The sequence below is a fragment of the Betta splendens genome, chromosome 15 (assembly GCF_900634795.4).
Source record: "Betta splendens chromosome 15, fBetSpl5.4, whole genome shotgun sequence".
NCBI lineage: Eukaryota > Metazoa > Chordata > Actinopteri > Anabantiformes > Osphronemidae > Betta > Betta splendens.
The window spans coordinates 18539152-18560336 of NC_040895.2; the positions used below are offsets into that span (position 1 = coordinate 18539152).

Here is a 21185-nt window from a genome sequence, read left to right on the forward strand (position 1 = left end):
GATGAAAGCAGCGGCAGAAGCCATCATTAGGCAGCGCAGCTTGTTTCCACAACAACGTACAAGTGATTATTAGCTGCAGCTTCCTGGTCGGCCTTCCTCACAGCCAGCGAGTACTTTAGACCAGCATTTGGCGCCACTCGCCTCTCAGTGACGTGCTGACAAGACTAGAACAACAAGCACACAACAGCTGCAGGAAGTCTGGGGTGCAGCATCCCGTGGTTCAATCCATCACCTGAGCCTCCTGGTGGCTCAGTGGGTGGAGCCTGAGGTCGCAGGTTCAAACCCACCAGGGCTCCAGGTGTGTCAGCCCACAGCTTTGCCTGCAGAGGAACAATTTCATTGTGACCAATAAAGGCCTCCTGGTCTGTGGACAGGAGCCTCGTGTTTGCGTACGACCCAGTGATGAGAGACGAACATCTGACCTGCACCGCTGTGTCAGAATGTGGCACGTCTCTGTTTGTCTACGTGTTTGCGTTTTCCCTCCGTGAGCAGCAACAACGGAGCTGTGACGACAGACGAGCAGACCCGAAACTGGAACCGACTGAGGCTGAGCCCGCGTTCTAGCAGAACTGTGACGCGCCAGAGAAGCGCTTCTGCTTGGTTTAAGTAGATTCACTAAATACAGTTCTGCTCTGGGTTCTGCTCCTCGTTCTGCTCCCTCATTCTGCTTCATGTTCTACTCCCTGTTCTGCTCTCGGTTTTGCTGTTGGTTCTAGTCCCTGTTCTGTTCTGGGTTCTGCTCCCCTGTTCTACCCCCGTTCTACCCCCTGTTCTTCTCCTGGTTTTGTTCCCTGTTCTGCTCCTGGTTTTGCTCCCCTTTTTACTCCTCGTTCTGCTCCTCTTTTTACTCCTCGTTCTACCTCCTGTTCTGCTCCTGGTTCTACTCCCTGTTCTGCTCCACGTGTTACTCCCTATTCTGCTCCTGGCTTTGCTCCCCTTTCTACTCCCCATTCTGCTCCCCGTGTTCCCTGTTGTTGTTTGTTCCCTGTTCTGCTCCTCTTTTTACTCCTCGTTCTACTCCCTGTTCTGCTCCTCGTTTTGCTCCTCGTTCTGCTCCTCTTTTTACTCCTCGTTCTACCTCCTGTTCTGCTCCTGGTTTTGCTCCCTGTTCTGCTCCTGGTTTTGCTCCCCTTTCTACTCCCCATTCTGCTCCCCATGTTCCCTGTTGTTGTTTGTTCCCTGTTCTGCTCCCCTTTCTACTCCCCGTTTTACCCCCTGTTCTGCTCCTGGTTTTACTCCCTGTTCTGCTCCTCTTTTTAGTCCTCGTTCTACCCCCTGTTCTGCTCCTGGTTTTGTTCCCTGTTCTGCTCCTGGTTTTGCTCCCCTTTCTACTCCCGTTCTGCTCCACGTTCTACTCCCTGTTCTGCTCCTGGTTTTGTTCCCTGTTCTGCTCCTGGTTTTGCTCCCTGTTCTGCTCCTGGTTTTGTTCCCTGTTCTGCTCCTGGTTTTGCTCCCTGTTCTGCTCCTGGTTTTGCTCCCCTTTCTACTCCCCATTCTGCTCCCCATGTTCCCTGTTGTTGTTTGTTCCCTGTTCTGCTCCTGGTTTTGCTCCCCTTTCTACTCCCCATTCTGCTCCCCATGTTCCCTGTTGTTGTTTGTTCCCTGTTCTGCTCCCCTTTCTACTCCCCGTTTTACCCCCTGTTCTGCTCCTGGTTTTGTTCCCTGTTCTGCTCCTGGTTTTGCTCCCCTTTCTACTCCTCATTCTGCTCCCTGTGTTCCTTGTTGTTGTTTGTTCCCTGTTCTGCCCTCTTTTTACTCCTCGTTCTACCTCCTGTTCTGCTCCTGGTTTTGCTCCCTGTTCTGCTCCTCGTTTTGCTCCCCTTTCTACTCCCCGTTCTGCTCCTGGTTTTGCTCCCTGTTCTGCTCCTCGTTTTGCTCCCCTTTCTACTCCCCATTCTGCTCCCTGTGTTCCCTGTTGTTGTTTGTTCCCTGTTCTGCTCCCCTTTCTACTCCCCATTCTGCTCCCTGTTCTGCTCCTCTTTTTACTCCTCGTTCTACTCCCTGTTCTGCTCCTGGTTTTGTTCCCTGTTCTGCTCCTGGTTTTGCTCCCCTTTCTACTCCTCATTCTGCTCCCCGTGTTCCCTGTTGTTGTTTGTTCCCTGTTCTGCCCCTCTTTTTACTCCTCGTTCTACTCCCTTTTCTGCTCCTGATTTGCTCCCCATTCTGCTCCTCTTTTTACTCCTCGTTCTACCTCCTGTTCTGCTCCTGGTTTTGCTCCCTGTTCTGCTCCTCGTTTTGCTCCCCTTTCTACTTCCCTGTTCTGCTCCTTGTTTTGTTCCCTGTTCTGCTCCTGGTTTTGCTCCCCTTTCTACTCCCTGTTCTGCTCCACGTTCTACTCCCTGTTCTGCTCCTGGTTTTGTTCCCTGTTCTGCTCCTGGTTTTGCTCCCCTTTCTACTCCTCATTCTGCTCCCTGTGTTCCTTGTTGTTGTTTGTTCCCTGTTCTGCCCCTCTTTTTACTCCTCGTTCTACCTCCTGTTCTGCTCCTGGTTTTGCTCCCTGTTCTGCTCCTCGTTTTGCTCCCCTTTCTACTCCCCGTTCTGCTCCTGGTTTTGCTCCCTGTTCTGCTCCTCGTTTTGCTCCCATTTCTACTCCCCATTCTGCTCCCTGTGTTCCCTGTTGTTGTTTGTTCCCTGTTCTGCTCCCCTTTCTACTCCCCATTCTGCTCCCTGTTCTGCTCCTCTTTTTACTCCTCGTTCTACTCCCTGTTCTGCTCCTGGTTTTGTTCCCTGTTCTGCTCCTGGTTTTGCTCCCCTTTCTACTCCTCATTCTGCTCCCGTGTTCCCTGTTGTTGTTTGTTCCCTGTTCTGCCCCTCTTTTTACTCCTCGTTCTACTCCCTTTTCTGCTCCTGGTTTTGCTCCCCATTCTGCTCCTCTTTTTACTCCTCGTTCTACCTCCTGTTCTGCTCCTGGTTTTGCTCCCTGTTCTGCTCCTCGTTTTGCTCCCCTTTCTACTTCCCGTTCTGCTCCTTGTTTTGCTCCCTTTTCTGCTCCTCGTTTTGCTCCCCTTTCTACTCCCCCTTCTGCTCCCTGTTCTGCTCCTCTTTTTACTCCTCGTTCTACTCCCTGTTCTGCTCCTGGTTTTGCTCCCCGTTCTGCTCCTCTTTTTACTTCTCGTTCTACCTCCTGTTCTGCTCCTGGTTTTGCTCCCCTTTCTACTCCCCAGTCTGCTCCCCATGTCCACTGTTGTTGTTTGTTCCCTGTTCTGCTCCCCTTTCTACTCCCCGTTTTACCCCCTGTTCTGCTCCTGGTTTTACTCCTTGTTCTGCTCCTCTTTTTAGTCCTCGTTCTACCCCCTGTTCTTTTCCTGGTTTTGTTCCCTGTTCTGCTCCTGGTTTTGCTCCCCTTTCTACTCCCCGTTCTGCTCCTGGTTTTGTTCCCTGTTCTGCTCCTCGTTTTGCTCCCCTTTCTACTCCCCGTTCTGCTCCCTGTTCTGCTCCTCTTTTTACTCCTCGTTCTACTCCCTGTTCTGCTCCTGGTTTTGCTCCCCGTTCTGCTCCTCTTTTTACTCCTCGTTCTACTCCCTGTTCTGCTCCTGGTTTTGCTCCCTGTTCTGCTCCTCGTTTTGCTCCCTTTTCTACTCCCCGTTCTGCTCCATGTTCTACTCCCCGTTCTGCTCCATGTTCTACTCCCCGTTCTGCTCCACGTGTTACTACCTGTTCTGCTCCTGGTTTTGCTCCCCTTTCTACTCCCCATTCTGCTCCCCATGTTCCCTGTTGTTGTTTGTTCCCTGTTCTGCTCCTCTTTTTACTCCCCGTTCCACTCCCTGTTCTGCTCCTGGTTTTGGTCCCCTTTCTACTCCTCATTCTGCTCCCCGTGTTCCCTGTTGTTGTTTGTTCCCTGTTCTGCTCCTCTTTTTTCTCCCTGTTCCACTCCCTGTTCTGCTCCTCGTTCTGCTCCCCGTTTTACCCCCTATTTTGCTCCGGGTTCTCACCAGCGGCTCTGTTGGCAGAGGCTCCTGTTCTTCCCTCCTTTCCACACAGGGGCACAACCTGCGCTAATGCGCCTGCCGGCACCGGTTCGTGCTCCAGAAGAATACCAGCTCCTCTCCCTGTTTATCTTTCTCGCTGATCTGCTACGAGGTGAACCGCGGGTCAGCCCCATTAGCCTTTTCTACTAAACAAGACCAGCTTTTATCTCACTCACACAAACCAGACGGGCCCAAATGGACCAACACGCTCTGCTCCTCCAGCAATGATCTGTTCTTTAAAGAATATCTTCCTTGCTTTCGTGCTAGCTACCAGAATGGAGGTAGATTTGCAAAGCATCATGGGAAATTGAATTTTATTAATAGCTTTGAGCTAAAGGGATAAATCTTGGAGGTGTGGCATATTACAGCCTGGAATGCTCTTATGTAACACATTGGGTCAACATCTCAGTGTCTCCATGGAGAAATGCAGGAAGCTTTAATTACCTGTGCAGGTGAGTCTGCAGACAGTCAGTTAGCAACACGTTAGCAACAGGCTAACAAGAGGCTCTGAGTACAGCTTTGCTGTTCATTCAATTTATTTCAGCTTTCAGCTGTCAGCTTTTAACTCAGGTGGTTCTGGTTCAGGTAGCGAGGCTAGAAGATAACGGTCATTTCCTGCACTACTGGAGCTAAAGCTAGCTGCTAACATCACTCTTTTACTAGCTAACGAGAACAGGCATGTTTAACTTTCATGCTCACTTCAGTCAGTGTTGATCCTGACCACCCACAGCTGCGAAGTGGATAAATCATCATCATAATCATCATCATCATTATCATTATCATCATCATCATCGTTTTTACCTGAAACCTGAAAACCCTAAACTGGATTGCTAGCTTATTATAAGTGAACATTCATGTTCTTGTGTTTCTCAGTCTCAATACAAACCCGCTGGAAGTAGAAAGACTCAGACTTGCAGCACAGGCTGTGAGGTTTCTCCTTCTGACGAGTTGTCATTCATTAACGTGTGAAGAGTCGTCCACGCTGTACGTTACCTTCCTTTTGCTTCCTGGTTCCGCTGGTTGCAGGTTGTGTCTTGGCTGGTGACACCCTGGGTGAGGATGGATGTGAGCTCCAGGGAACAGTGGGCTGATTAGGCCATGTCCTGCTGTCATTAGGACGCTATGGAGACACTCTGCTTAATGGGGGAGACACATCGCAGCTAATTGCCTCAATTTGGATGAAGCCCTGTGACGGCTTGCTGGTGAGGAAGGGCACACACAAGGTCAATTGTCCTGCGCCTGAATGCTGAACTCACTTCTGATGTGTTATGATTGACCGAGTAGACACTAATGAACAAGGAAGGGTCATTATTTCGGGGTTCAGAGAGTACAGAAACCACAACCAAGCACAAGGAGCCTGTTTTCTGCCTCGCTGCACTGAGCTCAGTGAGCAAAATCATATCATTTCAACTTTCGTCATACCAACGCAAGCCCCTGTCATCAGGAAAATGACCTGCTATGGAGTGATTCCCATGGAGCGTTCTTGAACCATTCATAACAATCTGATGCATCAACAGCCGACAGCAGTGTCTTTTCTGACGTTCACAGAACATCACATGTGACGTTAAAGATAATTCTTCAAAATAATGAACAATTAAATGTTTGTGGGATCATTATTTCTGGGTGCATTTAATGAGACTGAAGCAGGATGAAGTGAAGTACGTTTAGAGACGAGACCGTTTGTTGAAGCTTAGCACTGACACACCAGTGACCAGAGACGGTTTGATTGAGTACAGAAAGTATTGGATAAGTTACGACTCTCTCCTGCTCTTCAGTTTAACAAATCTCTGGATCCTGGAAGGCAAGAAGCCTGAAAACTGGCCTTGAACCCAGTTTATAGCTGAAAAGGTTTACATGGAGACATGTTACTTCATGGGGCCAAAGTGATGTTTGCCATTTAATTCATGACAATGACGTGTTTAACTTTTCATATTTCCCAGAGCCTTGGAAATACAAGCAGATGAACTGAATGGATAACAACGTTGGATGGAGTCAGCACAAAAGCTAATTAAATATATATTCTACAAGTAAATGTTATGAAAAGTAAATTCACAACTGGCATTTATATATAAATATATGAATCCAAGTCTCTTAGATTTTTTAAGGTGTTTAAATCAGGCACTAATTGGTGGTAGTTAAAAGCCATCAGGTCCATGATTGAAAGTGATGAGGAGCTGAAGCGAGCTGAAAGGAGGCGCGTTGGCTCCTCGCTGGCCTTTTCCACTCTGGAACACCACTGGTGGCATGTTCAACCGCTGAAGCTGCCGGCCCATCGCCTCCCCCCGTCCGCCCTGTCACCCTGCATCATTGGGGTCAAAGGGCGCTGCTCCCCTCACTTAATGAGCCAGCGCGTCCCCCCCCCCCACTCCCACAACCAGTGGGCGTCGGGAGGAGAGCAGCTCCAAGCCGTTCAGCTGTGCTGCAGCTCCGGCCTCTGGAGACGCGAGGCCGGCGACGTCTTGCATCCGAACCCATGGGTTGGTGCAAAGGAGTGCAGATGCTCGCTGGCGCTTCCCATCCCCCTGGTGGTAACTGTTCACCCTTGTAATCAGATCATGCCTGCTGAAGGGTCAGGGACAAAGACATGCAAATTCTAATTAAATGTGCAGCGTTGGGACAGGCCCCGTTTGATCGCTGAGCCCTTTCATGCCCCTTAATCACTCCTGACAGCTCCTTCCAACAGATTCTGTGACAAACTTCTCGATTCAACTGAGGGGATTTTTGAACTTTGCTTGATCCTGCGGCCTTGGCTCCGGGTCTGTCAAACAATTCAAATCAATGACCCAATTGACCAGTGGTCCCCTTGTTGATAACCTCAATGAGCTCTATGTTGCCATTCATCGTGTCAGAGGGCTAAATGCCGATAGCATTTTATGGTAATTAAACACTCGTTTGGTTCCTAGTTTTGAATACAAACACTGGAGGTGGGGGTCTGGAAAGCACGGGCAGCACTGGAGGGATGCAGGTGCAGGGCAAAGATGGAGGGATGAGGAGGAGGGGCCATGAGGGGCGGCTCAACCGCGGGACTTTCCCACCATCGTGGCCCGGCGCCACCAGAACACTCATTAGGTCATTACAATAAGAAAGGAGGCATTTTTTGTTTTATTAAAAATCTCATTAATCCCACAACAAAAGGCACGTACTGACCTCATTGGTGCCCCTGTTATCTGAATATGCCTTTATATAATGGTGTCTAATTGCAACTGGGCGCCTAGTGGCTCTCCCTCTGTCTGACCCGCTGGTATTTGGTGTGTGAGGAGAAAAGAAGCTAAAGAGAGCCGGCCTCTGGCGTGACCACGGACCTAATGGGAAACGGCTCCCATGCCAGTTTGTGTGGCTGCGCTTTCCTCAGGTGTGGAGGGTTCGCCGGGACGTTGATACGCTGACCAAGCGCGTCAGTGTACGTGTTCCAACACCGGCGTTTACTGAAGGAGCCTCTAAGACAGAGTTACTGGCTGCAAACAAGCAAATAGTTCTGTCTTTCTTGTTTAACAGCAAAATCTAAACTTTTATGGGGAGAAAGACTCAAGTCGAATCACGTGGTTCTGCTGCTGTTTTCACCTTGAAATCTGATTTGATGAAGCGTTAGATCAAACACACACGTATCACATTTGTGTACAGGGACAAATGTCCGTTTGGACGTCCGTCAGCCTTCAGAATGTGAAGTCATGTTTGTCAAAGCTTGATTTCTCCACACAGTCCAGTTCTTGGGCTTTGTTGACCATGAAACTGCTGAAAAGCCTCGATTTTAAATTTCCCCAAATGTTTCCTTTGATAGTTTTACATGAGCTCAGGCATTTTGAATAGAAGGTGTGACGCGTCTGCTGTGACCTTCGTGTGGTTTCCTGCGTGTTGAGGTCGACAGGTGGTGTCTGATGCTTGTGGCGACGACGTCCTCCCTCTGTGACTCTGACGCCTCCATGTGTTGGTGGAGGTGGAGGTGGAGCGGTTTCAGACTCTGCACGGCCACAACCTGTGTTTTCAGCAACCTCTGTTCTGAAAGATCATAACAATAATTTAACAATACTTTTCATTTATGATGCACTTTATATTTAAGACAAATTTAAAAGTGCTACAATTTAATTAGAGATTTAAGCTCTGATAAATAAATGGGTGTCAGGACCAACATCATTGCGTTCACTGAGCCTGAACTGACTCCATATTAAAGTGTGTGATGGGAACTTTTCCTGTTGCAGCAGGTTTAGGTTCAGCGGCTCCTAGGCCGTTTGGTGGGGACGACTGGACCGGGTCATGTGGACTGAACCCTGCTGCTGCCGGTGACGGAGTGGTGAGTGGAGGAGCTCAGACTGATGAGTGATGCTTCCACACGTCCCCGGGGACTGGAAACGCTGTGTTGACCCACCGTCTGCATCGTCCTCATGTTGAGCAAAGCTGTTGATGTGAACCATGAATGAACACAAACCACCTAATTAATAGGAACTCAGGTTTAAACGTGCCAGATAAAGGAGGAATACACGCGGGTTCTTTCATGGTTTGCCTCCCGCCGCCTCCTTTGTCCTGACCTCGGCCTCCCTGCCTCCCGCTGTGGGATCCTTCCTCCCCTCCAGCCCCACCTCCACAGGAAAGACCCCAGACTGCTGGCAAAGGGCTCCACAGATCCCACCCCTGCTCAGATGCACTGAGAGGCATCTGGCAGCTTTGGCTCACTCCCAGCACAGCGTCGGAAATATCGGAGGCCCTGAATGCAGCACTGCTTTATTGTCTTGACAGAAATCCATCCGTCCGCCTGTAGGAGGCGCTAAGCTTTCAAGTACAAACATGAAACCATCACTGTCTGAGCTTTAAATCATCTAATTATAATTACCTATTCTTGTTTGATTCAGATTTAGTAAACATCTGAAAATCAAGGATGAGAGGTTTAAATCATCAGCTTGATCAAAGTTGAGGTTTATTTTCTAAAATCAGTTTGCTAATATTTTGCTGACCTGTTGAAAGTTATTAAACCAGAAGACAAAGTTTTTGATGACGACATGAGTTTATTTTCACCTCCTCTTTTATCAACCACCTGCTTTCATCAAGGGTTAAAACTGGATGAGAGGCTCCATCTGCTGCTCTGAGCCGTCACAGCAGCCACTTTCAAGCTCTTTCTTCATTGTTCCGGTGGAACATCAGTGCTGCCATGAAAAAGCCTCAACAGGTAGAACTCTGAACCAGGTACTATCATAAATATCATCTCTAGGTTTTTGCAGAAATGAATGAATGAATCATTAAGAAGTATCACCAGCCAAGAAGAGCGTTTTCAGATGTGTTGTTTGGCAGTGACACATGTGAAATTACTGCTTTAAGTAGATTTTAATAAATAAATAAATATTCAAATGTACAAAGAACCTGTGACTCTGTTGCAGGGACACAATTTGCTTTGAACCAAAATGAATATTTTAACTTAAACTGTAAAAGTACTAAAAAGTAATAAATACAAGTGTTTAGCAAAGTACAAAGGTAGTAACTGGTGTCACTCACTGCCTTAATTTTGTTATAAATGTGTTTAAGGATCATTTTATATGACAGCTGGCTAGTTATTGACTTCCTGCTTTAAATGAATCATGTATGTATTCATTATAATGTTGGATGCATTTATGCACATTGTTTATCTGAACATATTCTAACTCTGCACATAGAATTATCTAAAGAGTGACCAAGTAGTGTAACAATAGACAGAACCAAGATGCTGAGATATTTATTTACACATTTAACTAGTGGCAGATATATGAAACCATATTTACATCACCTGTAAGGCATTATGGAAAAACACTGTACATGGAAATTGAACGAAAAAAATAAAAAAATGTAAATGAATTTACATGAAAGTATAAAATACAACAGAAAGCAAATTTAAATACATGAAGCCAAAAGAGTGGAGGTTTCGGTTACTGTCCTGTCCCTGTGGATCGGGCGATGGACCTCCTTCCACCAACTCTATTAAACCACAACCATATTGCACTTTAATCTGACTGGAGTCTTTAGAGGAGAAACTTCATAACACTGTTTAATGACGCTGTGAAACAAAAAGTTCAGGTTCAAAATGCTCCAACCTCAAAGTTCATGTTCTGCCGGTGCTGGTTGAAGGTTTGAGGGAATGAATCACATGGTTGATGCAGATCAGGTTCAGTTAAACACAACCTGTCGCTCCTTCACTGTCCAACGCTTCGAACCGTGGCTCCTTCTGCTTCAGCGTTGCTGGTTGTCTCAACATCTAAACTGCGTTCAGCAGCATGATTCAATTGCTGGTTTGTAAGTGGAACTAAGATGGATGTTGGTGCTGTTCATCTGTGACGAGCCTCTGGGAGCAGACGGGCTAAAAGCTGTGACTGGGGACGAATCTGGCGCTTCGTTATTGTTCAGTGAGACAATGAACGGATTCCTTCTTTAGACTCATTGAATTTAAACATCTGAGTTATTTAGCTTTAACAATGCAAACTTGTTATTGATATTGATGAATCTAGATAAATTAGTAGATTATATTTAGAACGTCTCCAAGCTGCTGAAACAATCGCATTTAGCACGACATCACAAAGATTAAGTGACAGATCGTTGCAGCTCTGATCTAGAGACACAACGAACAACAGGTAAGAAAAAGAATGATGCTAATGACATGTTTATTACTGTCCAGACGCTCCGTGTCCAGTGTCACATTAAAAAAGCTGGATCACTTCTGTCTTCCTGAATGTTTAAGCCCCTCACAGGTCACTTATCACTAATGTGTAGTTCAGTCGCATTCAGAAAGTCTTTAGAAAAAAGCTGCAGTGACATGCAGGCATTTCAAGTCATTCATCAAATGTAACTTTGCTCTGTTGTAAAGACTAAAATGCTAAAAGCAAAGCCACTAATCTATAGTCCACTTGATTTAACCTCGTCGTCATCAAACCAAACGATGGAAATGCATCACATCATGGTCCCGTGAAAAAAGCCTCAACTCAAACTCACTTAATGTTTAGTGTCGTTGGTGCAGAGTATCTTCCTCCTGCCCCCCCTTCACACTGTGATTTTAGATTCATATAACAGAATTATTTACTATATGTAGAAAAAGATTGTTGACTCTCTGGAAAAGTTCCAGTCAAAACATCAAAATCACTGAATAGTTCATTAGAGTTGCTGATGTGGATTTAAGACTAAAACATGTCGGCTGTGTTTACTCCAACTCTTAACATCCCATAATCCCTGTCTGTCTACAGCTGTAAAACTTAATCGGAGCCATCAACAGACCAGCCTTGTTAGTGCAGAGGCCAAAGTCAATTAAAAGTGAGGACATGAGGAAAAGTGTGAGACAAAGATCATTAGCACCAAAAAAATCAGAATTGGGAGACTGGCCTGGACCAGGAGACGTCGGGGCTAGCACAGGGACACAGGCCTGTACCAGGGGACATCAGGGTTAGCGTGGAGACGTCAGTGTGCTGAAGACCAGAGTTAGTGTAGCAACGTCAGGGTTAGAGTAGAGACATCAGGGGCAGCGTAGAGATACTGGACTGGACCAGGGGAGAATAGTGTTAGTGTAGCTGCTGCAGCAACCAAAGCTTCGTCTGTCCCCTCTAGTCCCAGCTTGACCTTTGACCTCAACTCCGACCTTCATCTGTTAGTTTGGTGTCACAGTTAGCGTTAGCTTCTTAGAGCCGGGCTGCTGCTTTTATCAGCCTCTCTGACTCCGTCCTTCATCAAAGCAGAAAAGACCTGGAAAATAAAAACATGTTCACATGATCTGGCTCAGGTTGTGTGAGGATCAGTCTGAATCCGCTCGGCGCTGACCTGAGCCCAGCGGCCGTTCTTGCTGATCATGTGTGTGTTGGCCATGGCGCTGAAGAGCGTGTGCGGCTGCAGGTCGTCTGGCAGGCGGGTCAGGAACTGGGCCATGTGGATGAAGTCCATCTGCAGCAGGACATCCTCATACAGACGCAGGATGCCCAGGCCCGTCCGGAACAAACTCTCCTCCCCGTCTCGGCAGAAGATGTCCCACACCCGGCAGGCCACGTCCAGAGGGAGGGACTTGCTGTAGAGAGTGAAGATCCTGGATGGAAGTGGGTCAAACGGGTGTTAACAAGCAAAATGTAAAACCAAAAAGTAACAAATATCAGCAGGAATCATTCTGTTAACTCTACCACCTGACTCTCACTATCTCTCACCCCCTTTTACCTTCCCTCTCTCTCTAACCTCCACCCCCCCCTCCTCAAGGACACAGCGAATGATTGACTCACCAGTCGATCAGATAGAGGTCAGGGGTCAGGCTGTTGCATTGGAAGTGGCTGAAGAGTCGAGGCAGATTCTCTTCAAAGAAAACCTCAAAGGCTGCAAAATACTTCAACATCTGACACAAACAGAGTAAGAAAGACAATTTACAGCTCCATAACTCAACAGCTGATACTTCAGTACAAGCATACATACCAGTTCATGGTCCACTCTGAAAAACGCCATCTGACAGGGTTTATTGAGCAGATTAGCGAAGGTGATGAAGGCTTCAGCTTCCTCCAGATTAAGGATGAGCACAGCGGCGATGAACGACATACCCTGGACCTGCAATAGCAGACAGAGACAGACAGACAGACAGACAGACAGACAGACAGACAGACAGACAGACAGACAGACAGACAGGGACAGACACAGACAGACAGACAGACAGACAGACAGACAGACAGACAGGCAGGCAGGCAGGCAGGCAGGCAGACAGAGAGACAGACAGACAGACAGACAGACAGACAGACAGACAGACAGACAGGCAGGCAGGCAGACAAGCAGGGAAGACAGGGAAGACAGGCAGACAGACAGACAAGCAGGGAAGACAGACAGACAGACAAGCAGGGAAGACAGGGAAGACAGGCAGACAGACAGACAAGCAGGGAAGACAGACAGACAGACAAGCAGGGAAGACAGACAAGCAGGGAAGACAGACAGACAGACAGACAGACAGACAGACAGACAGAGACAGACAGAGACAGACAGACAGACAGACAGAGACAGACAGACAGACAGACAGGCAGGCAGGCAGGCAGGCAGGCAGGCAGACAGACAGACAGACAGACAGACAGACACACAGAGACAGACAGACAGACAGGCAGGCAGGCAGACAAGCAGGGAAGACAGGGAAGACAGGCAGACAGACAGACAAGCAGGGAAGACAGACAGACAGACAAGCAGGGAAGACAGACAAGCAGGGAAGACAGACAGACAGACAGACAGACAGACAGACAGACAGACAGACAGACAGACAGACAGACAGACAGACAGACAGACATGAGTCTGGGAACAGAAAAGCAACTGCCTTTGCAGGATATTTTGTGTCTAACTATTAATAAAGGCCTTCGAGCCCCTTTTTAAAGTGTAAAGGAAGAAGGCAGGTCTTACGTAGCCAATGTCAGGCCTGTAACAGGTGTAGGCCCCGAGCACGCTGTGGAGCAGGTCGTGGTACGGGCCGCCCTGCAGCAAACCACAAGGGCCCGTTAGGAAAGAGCGCTCCGATAGCAGTCACACTACGCTGGTGAGCACATCGCTTACCTTCTGGAAGATGAAGAGAGCAGGGAAGGTTCTGGAAATGTCCAGTTTAATGAGGTCCAGGCTGGACTCTCTATCAGCCAGAGACGTGCCGCCGTCTAACACAACAAAGGCTTTTCAGAACCACAGCTAGTTTCAGCTGGCAGAGCTAAACATTTGTGAGGGACTCGTACCGCTCTCGCTGTCGTTCACAGAACTGGTCTCGCTGTAACTCCTCCACTTCTCTTTGGCTCTGGACAGGAAGATCTCGTAGAGCTCTGCGCAGAGGAAGGAACACTGCAGCTCCGTCATCACAGACACACGTGAAGCAGCGTCTGCAGCGCGGCTGTACCTGCTGTGATGTTGAGCTCGTTGCCGATGGCGAGGCTCCACACTCGTCCCCTGACGCTGGGAGGGAGACCCTGCCACCACAGCTCTCTCACCCGCCGCGTTGCCTTCCTGCACACACACGTACAATGAGCTCCACGCGATCAGCTGAAGACCACGTCTCACGTGCAGAGCCAGACGTACACCACATCCCAGTGCGGCAGGATCTCGTTGTTCCAGACGACCATGGCGCTGGAGATGCTGTCCTCGTGCCGGTGCCGCTCCTTCATCTGACGCTTCTTCTTCTGTGCTTCTTTCAGCTCTGGGACACATCAAAGCCGAACTATGAGTGTGTCTAACTGTTCACGCCAAGAAACTCTTAGTTACTTCAACAAGTGAGATCAAACTTGGGTTATAGAACCTCAACAGTGGTTGACACCAGAGAAGCCTAAGTCTGGGCTCAAAGCCCGGGCTTAGGCTTTGGTTCTGTTGGTCTACCTCTCCTCTTTGCTCCAGCCACCATTTCGTCGTACTCCAGTTTGTGCCTCTGAGTCTCCTCCGTCGATTTGGCAGGTAAGTTTCTAAAGGAAGGACAGTCAGAAGACAATACTAATAAAATCACAATTAAATCCACAGAACTTAAGAAGATTACAGCAGCACAAATCCAAACACAGGTAGTTTTCCAGATTCATGTTGCCGTTTAGAAATCATCATCATCCCACCCAGGAGGAAATGTTTCCTCATTCAGGGTGAAGACTGTTCCTGACTACTCACGCGGGTCGGTCTTCCAGGATCAGGGCCGTGGTGGAGAGAGGCTCAAACTCCAGGTTCCGTCTCCTGCCTGCAGATGCTGGACGTTGAGGGCACAAGGACACGGCCGAGTCCTTTAGCTGTTCCTCCTGTGGACAACGTTAGAGAACCAGCTGAAGACCTGTTTAACTCTTCATTCATCTGACTGACAGCACATCCAGTGACTGAAGGCGACCAGAGGGAGACGCTGTCTGACTGCACACTGGAGCGCCTCAAATCACACAAGCAGGAAAACGTCCCAGCAACCGTCTGTTGGACCGAGCTCTGTTTAGAATGAACCGCTCATGACAGAGTAAAAAACTATCGGACCAAAGAGCGGGAAAACCTACTAAGGTTTTACTAAAACGTAGCCTTTAACTTCTAAACAACCACTGATTTATAGCAACCAGGAAACTAAAACATGTTTCACTGATGGCCTTCTAGTGTGTGTGTGTGTGTGTGTGTGCGCGCGCGTGTGTGATTAATGAATGAGCTGGAGTCACAGTAGATGATGTGACAGTTCCCTTCATATGAGCTGGAGCCACACTCACAGTCACTGCATTCAGCCCTACTTCCTCTGGCTCTGTTCATACGATCTTGCTGCATTTCTGGACCAACTGAGTGGAATCAGCTGTGCGCCGCCTCCTTTCAGTGTTTAGTACCCGACGTGTCAACCAGCTAAAGCCAAACCACACGTGGCCTCCTTCCCCTGAATCGCCTGACTCAGTCGGTGTTGCTTCTCCGGCCGTTTGCCGTTGGCCGTAGGGACAGGAGGCTCTGGCTGTGTCACACCCTGACCTGATGCCCGTTGGTGTCTGACACAGCTGCTGTCTGACAGCTCCACACACTGAACACTGAAGCAGGCTGCAGCGCATGCGACGTGGCAGCAGAGGAGCCGTGTGTCTGAGTGTCAGTACGTCGGTGCCAGAGGGATGAACTGTGTGTTGTGATAATCATCTGGAAGTTGCCTAGCAACCACACGCACAGTAAATTCATTCAGTCACTCCAGCCTGCATGTTGCATGTAACTGGCCAACTGGTTGGCTGAATGTGGAGCCTTTCAGTTCGAGCATCTGCAGCATCTACACGTCATATCTGTTTGTTGGAACCACATTCTTTACTGTGGAAAACAAATGTGGAACATCTGATCTTAATTAAACCTAAGAGTTATCAAGCGTGCACTGACACATGCTACTGTGTAGGTCCCACGTATCAGTCGGGCTTCATCTACCAGCCGCTGGTCACAGGCGAAGGGCGTGTGTTTCTGGAGCCAACCTGCTCACTGGAGGACGTGGAGGCGCCATCTTTCACCGGATCCCCCTCTCTGGATGACGGCTTCCCAAACAGTCGCCACCCTGATGCATTGTGGGAAACCGCCTTGTGTTCTTTGGATTTCCTAGAAAACAGGCTCCTGAAAGAAAGAAGAAAAAGCTGCAGTTACTGACTGATGTGGAATAAAAGCAAAAAGGTCTTAATTAAATGATAACAACCTCTTTGTACAAATGTACACAGTTACATATACATACATGTATACATGCATGTGTTCTGTATGTAGAGGATCAGAACCATTAGTTCTATCATAACAGCTGTTCAAGGACTTTTATGATCGACCACTAATCAGGTTGTTTCTGTCCTTCAGTGGAAAATGTCCCATTAAATTTAAAATTAAGTGCTTCCAACAAAATATTCAACAAAACAGCATCAATGTCTGATTTTATTTGTCCATAATTAAATTGTTCTTTATGAAACAGCTGAGAAACCACCGAAGATATTTCTGGCTGACAATCTGCTCAGTCGCAGTGAAACTGGAAGAGGTTATTCAGTTCCTCAAACAAAGACCGTTACAATCATCATCGTGATCATGGTTCAGACCACAGGTTTGCAGCCGTCGCAGTTTTAGAATTGAGGCTGCAGAGAAAAGCTGCCAGATCAACAGTTTTAGGTTTGCTTCAGTGGAAGAAAAAGAGGGAAGGAAGAGCAAGAATCATGAAAAGGAAGCAGAGGCAACAAACGGACACGCGACACTGAAGACAACAGGCTCAGGTTCTGATGTCTCTGTGGGTTTCCCAGTCTGGAAACCCACAGTTCCCAACAGCAACAATCGCTTCATGGGCTCAACACAACAGAAGCAAACACAAAGCTTGATTCCACAAGTGGGAATGTTTCAGAAGCAGACCAGTCACATTTGATTCTTTGACTGCTGCCTTGGTTTATTACTGGATGACTGGACTTCATCTGCTTCCTTCATCACATTCGAACTTTCCTGCAAACGCCTGTCTGCTTTTGTGCTGGATTAAAAGAATCACTAAGTCCCTGAACTGGTTCCAGTTAAATAAAAACTGAGGCAGAGAAGAAGAATGTGGTTTCTGTGTTTTCCGACTGGAGTCAAACAGAAGAAACAGCAGCAGGTCCAGGACACGAGGTTCTACACACCCTGAACGGAGGCTGTGCAGAGTCCTGCACAAGCAACAGGTTCCACCGTCACAGTTCATCTTCTCTCTCACGAACCCTTCTGCTTTTGTTGCTGTGCCCCAACTCAACGAATGTGGTGGCTTTAGAAACGTCAGCTACTCTCCAGCTGATGAGGAGACCCTGACGTCGTCTGGCTGAACCTGCTCTCAGACGTCGTAACACTGGAACCAGCTGCTGAGGCTTGTGTCCAAACCAAAACCAGGCCCAGAAGACAGAAACTCAGCCACACCGGATTTCACTGCTCTGATAGGGTTAAAGCGAGACACACTAGAGGCTCCATGAAGCCTCAACTCGGCCTCTTTCACTTCCTCGAATGTCTTTTACAGGAACATGTGGCAACAGTGCAGCAAGTCAGAAAGTGAAGCCTCCCTGAGTACAAGACAGGGCAACACAGACAGCATCAACTCCACTGGTTCTGCACACGACTGCTCCCAGAAGTTCGTTTATCATTAACAACCTGCATACAAATGCTTTTATGGCCAATTCATATCACCACGACCACAACCTGCAACCCTGAGCTGCTGTGCCACAAACTGCAGCCGACCCACCTGAACATGAAGGGCCCAGGCCTCAGCCCACCACTGAGGGAGCGGGGGAACCTTTAGAGGTGGCTTTAGCTGTGGGAACGTTTGTTGTGTTCCGTCGTAGGACTGTGTAGAGGGTTGAGCTCAGCTGAACCCCCACCTGTGAGTGCCGATCAGCGTGTTGCCTATAGAGACACCTGATTTACCTGGCGAAGAAATCAGCGATCCCGAACCTCTTTGGCATCAGCTTGGGATCCGAGCCGTCTGTCTGTTCAGCCAGGTCTGGCAGCTTGTCCGGGGCGCTCTGCCTGCGACCCGATTCCAAGGCGCTCCGAAAGTCCTCCTCGTACCCCTCACCCCCGAAGTAAAAGCCCCCCTCCCCGTCCGGGGACAACGGGGTAGCATCGCAGCTGAGGGACACTGTGAAGCTGGCGTTCGTCCTCAACGTGTGCGGTCTGACAGGTAACCTGAGGTCACTGACGTCCTCCTCTTCATCATCCTCATCCTCATCCCTGGTGGTGGGCTCAGACAGCGGACTGTCGTCGTTCAGGTTGGACAGCGTTGAAGGGCAGGGAGAGGAGAGTTTGGCACTTGATCCCGGGCTGCGTGGTTCTGTGGAGAAGGCCGGGTCAGAGGGGAGGAGGCCCGCAGGGTCCCGGCTGTGGTCGCTCCCGCTGACACCCGGCCCGGCCTGCAGGTCTGACTGGGTCTCGGTGCTGTCTGCTCGGCCACATGCTGCTATGTGCAAACCGCCGTTGGCTACTTTCTCCTCGGTTGAACGGGGAGTCTGGTCCACTGTCGGACCGGAGGACTGTCCGGACCGTTCACAACAAGTCTCACCCGCTCCGTGATCGCAGACATCCCCGTTGGGCACGTTTAGCTTCGGCCACCTCTGTCCGCACGCAGCGGCTCCGGGCCCCACGGCTCCTGCACCCCCCGACGCCTCATCCCGGACCAGCGACTCCGAGAATCCGTTCAGAACCACACACGTGCCGGCCGCCGGTCCGAGGAGCTGGTCCCCGGCCGGGAGCAGCTCCCTCATGGCGTCCGTGTGCGCGCTGCTCCCGTTAGCGGTGACGCAAACATGGTCCTTCCCGGCTCCCCGACCCCCGACTGCGCTCAGCCGCTCCACGCACGCTCGGTGAGCCGCTTTCCTGCCTCCTCTCTCTTCGTTTTCGTTCAGGTCGACAGAAACCGGCCTTCCGTTCCCCGCCTCCATGAGCGCTCACCGCCTAGCGAGCCTCGGCCCCGGGCACTGAGTCCGGCCCCGAACCCTCCTGCGCCGTCGGCCGAGCTTCGCAGCAGCAGCAGGTTCTGTTGTTCTCTGAGCAGGGGTCCACCATCTTAGCGCGGCTCCGTCGGCGTTACCTGGCAACCGCCGGCCGTAACATGGTCGCTCGACGTGTCTGAAACAACAAAATCCCCGCGTTGCGAAGTCAACGTCGCCGCCGGGCACAAGATTATTTAAATCCCCAGACGGTTAGCTCTCTGCGGCGGCTGTGTTCCGGCCACAGTCCAGCGCCATCTTGAAAATACCCCAACAATGACGTCATGTCCAACTCGATTGCTGTTTTCATTTGGCGGAGTCACAGCGACACCTGCCGTCATCCCGTGGAACTGCAACAGACAGTCGCCAGACATTATTTGTTAATTATTTGATTTTTTTTTAATTTTAGACGCATAATTTTAACTAAAACATATTTTTTGAATATATATTTTATGTGGACAGGGTCATCAAGAAGTCCAGCTCTGTCCTGGGCTGCACTCTGGACGCGGTGCAGGACGTGGGTGAGAGAAGGGTCGTGGCTGAACTGACATCCATCCAGAAACAGGACTCTGACCCACTGGAGGACTGTCTGCTCTGGAGCAGCTTCAGACTCATCCACCCTTGCTGTGTAATCTTTTCTGCCTGCTGCTATCAGACTGTACAACCAGTACTCCTGGTCCATAACTCACCCACTGCATCAGTGGTTATGTTGAAAAAAAAAATTGAAACTGATACTGGATTTCCAACCCCACATTGCGCTTTTGTGAAATGTCATTTCTCCACTGCGGGACAATTAAAGGCTTTTTTATTCGTATTCTATGTATTTCATCAGTTACATAAAAAATACAATTAATAAAGAAGGCAATACAAAAGATGAGATGTGTTAAATGACAGATCACACACACACACACACACACACACACACACACGCACACACACACACACACACACACACACACACACACACACACACACACACACACACACACACACACACACACACACACACATATATATATATATATGAAAGTTAGAAATATTTTAGAAGATGTTCCAGATGGTACAGTTTTACATTTCTTTCATTCACTTTCCATGACAGAAATTCTAGAGCTGTGCCACCATCAACACCAAACACCTCCCAGGACAGTAGGCAACTATACTAAATTCTGGCAAGGGCTGCACTTAGTTATTAGTAGTAGTTAAACAAAGAATAACATTTAATTAATTAATTAATGCACATGTTACAAGACGTCACAGATTCAGACTTGTAGACATTCTCCAACCCATCCTTGGATTTTTCTCTGTTTCTACACAGCTAACGCTGCTATCACCAAGCCTAAAAATACATAATACACACAATCAATCAAAGTGATAGTTCCATAATCTTTTCAGGTAAGAAAGCTCCTTGAAGAACGGGTTGTCATAGGCTTCACTCTCCCTTCTGACTGACTGGGTTCTTGATCAGGCAGCTGTACGTCTTCACTCGTTGTGTATCTTCTTCGTTGGTGATGGTGAGGTTCGCTGATGATGAGTCCGGTATCACCTCCCCGTCTCTCTTCCAGCTGTAGGTGATGGGTTCAGCATCTTTGATAGACTCCAACCCGTTACAGGCCAGGGTGCACATTCTTTGGTCAGAACCAGTCCCACATGTCAGTGGTTTCCTCGTGACCTCAGGAACCGGCACAGCCCCGATCACTTTCACGTCGTATCGATCGCTCTGGACCAGTTTGTTGATCTCCGTTGAGTAGAACCCTGATTCAGCTTTAGTCATGCTGTTGACTTCCAGGCGTCCGTTGGTTGTGTCCAGTCTGGATCGGCCTTTAAACGTACTGTAGAACTCCACGGGCACTTTATCCTCCACCCATTCAACCACCAGGTTCCCGTTGTGCTTCCATAGGATGTTGTTGAAGTGATCGGACGAGGCTTTAGGCCTGAGGTTCAGCGAACCGCCAACCTTGACGTATCTGTCTACGGCCAGAACCGAGCCCAGCACCTCCAACAGAAGCACAACCACGAGCCCAAAGCACAGCGGTCCCTTCATGTTCACAGACGGAACAGCAGTGGTTAAAAAACGGAAGCTAGAAGCGTCATCAAAGCTGCAGATCCTCCCTCTGACGCGTTTACTTTGGTCTTTGACTTTTTTGGGCCACAATTAATCACAGTGAAAATGCAAATAATTGAATAATTCAACTTACAACAACATACAAACAAATTATATCAGCAATGAGATCTTTAACTATAAACAATATTTATCAAAGTGTTTTTCTTTCTTTCTTTGCTTTAATGCAGAACTACATTGTAGCTTTTTGGGTTTGTGCATCTTCATGTTTTATGTTTTGTTGGTCATAGAATTTGTATTTAA

General features: G+C 48.6%; 2 protein-coding genes across 2 annotated transcripts; both read right to left on the bottom strand.

The window, feature by feature from the left end:
* Positions 1–9650: 9650 nt before the first annotated feature.
* Positions 9651–19110, bottom strand: tbc1d12a (TBC1 domain family, member 12a). The gene is made up of 13 exons (XM_029127112.3): positions 17763–19110; positions 15836–15971; positions 14547–14671; positions 14271–14353; positions 13977–14094; positions 13798–13904; positions 13640–13723; positions 13470–13564; positions 13320–13391; positions 12363–12491; positions 12176–12285; positions 11730–11988; positions 9651–11654 (listed from the first exon to the last, which is right to left on the bottom strand). The coding sequence occupies exons 1-13, from the start codon at positions 18773–18775 to the stop codon at positions 11583–11585; spliced, it is 2403 nt and encodes an 800-aa protein (XP_028982945.1). The 5' UTR covers positions 18776–19110; the 3' UTR covers positions 9651–11582.
* A 501-nt stretch (positions 19111–19611) lies between these two features.
* On the bottom strand, positions 19612–21120 carry LOC114870712 (natural killer cell receptor 2B4-like). Its single transcript, XM_029175712.3, has one exon. It carries the CDS (start codon positions 20862–20864, stop codon positions 20253–20255), a length of 612 nt encoding a protein of 203 aa, XP_029031545.1. The 5' UTR covers positions 20865–21120; the 3' UTR covers positions 19612–20252.
* Between the last annotated feature and the right edge of the window lie 65 nt (positions 21121–21185).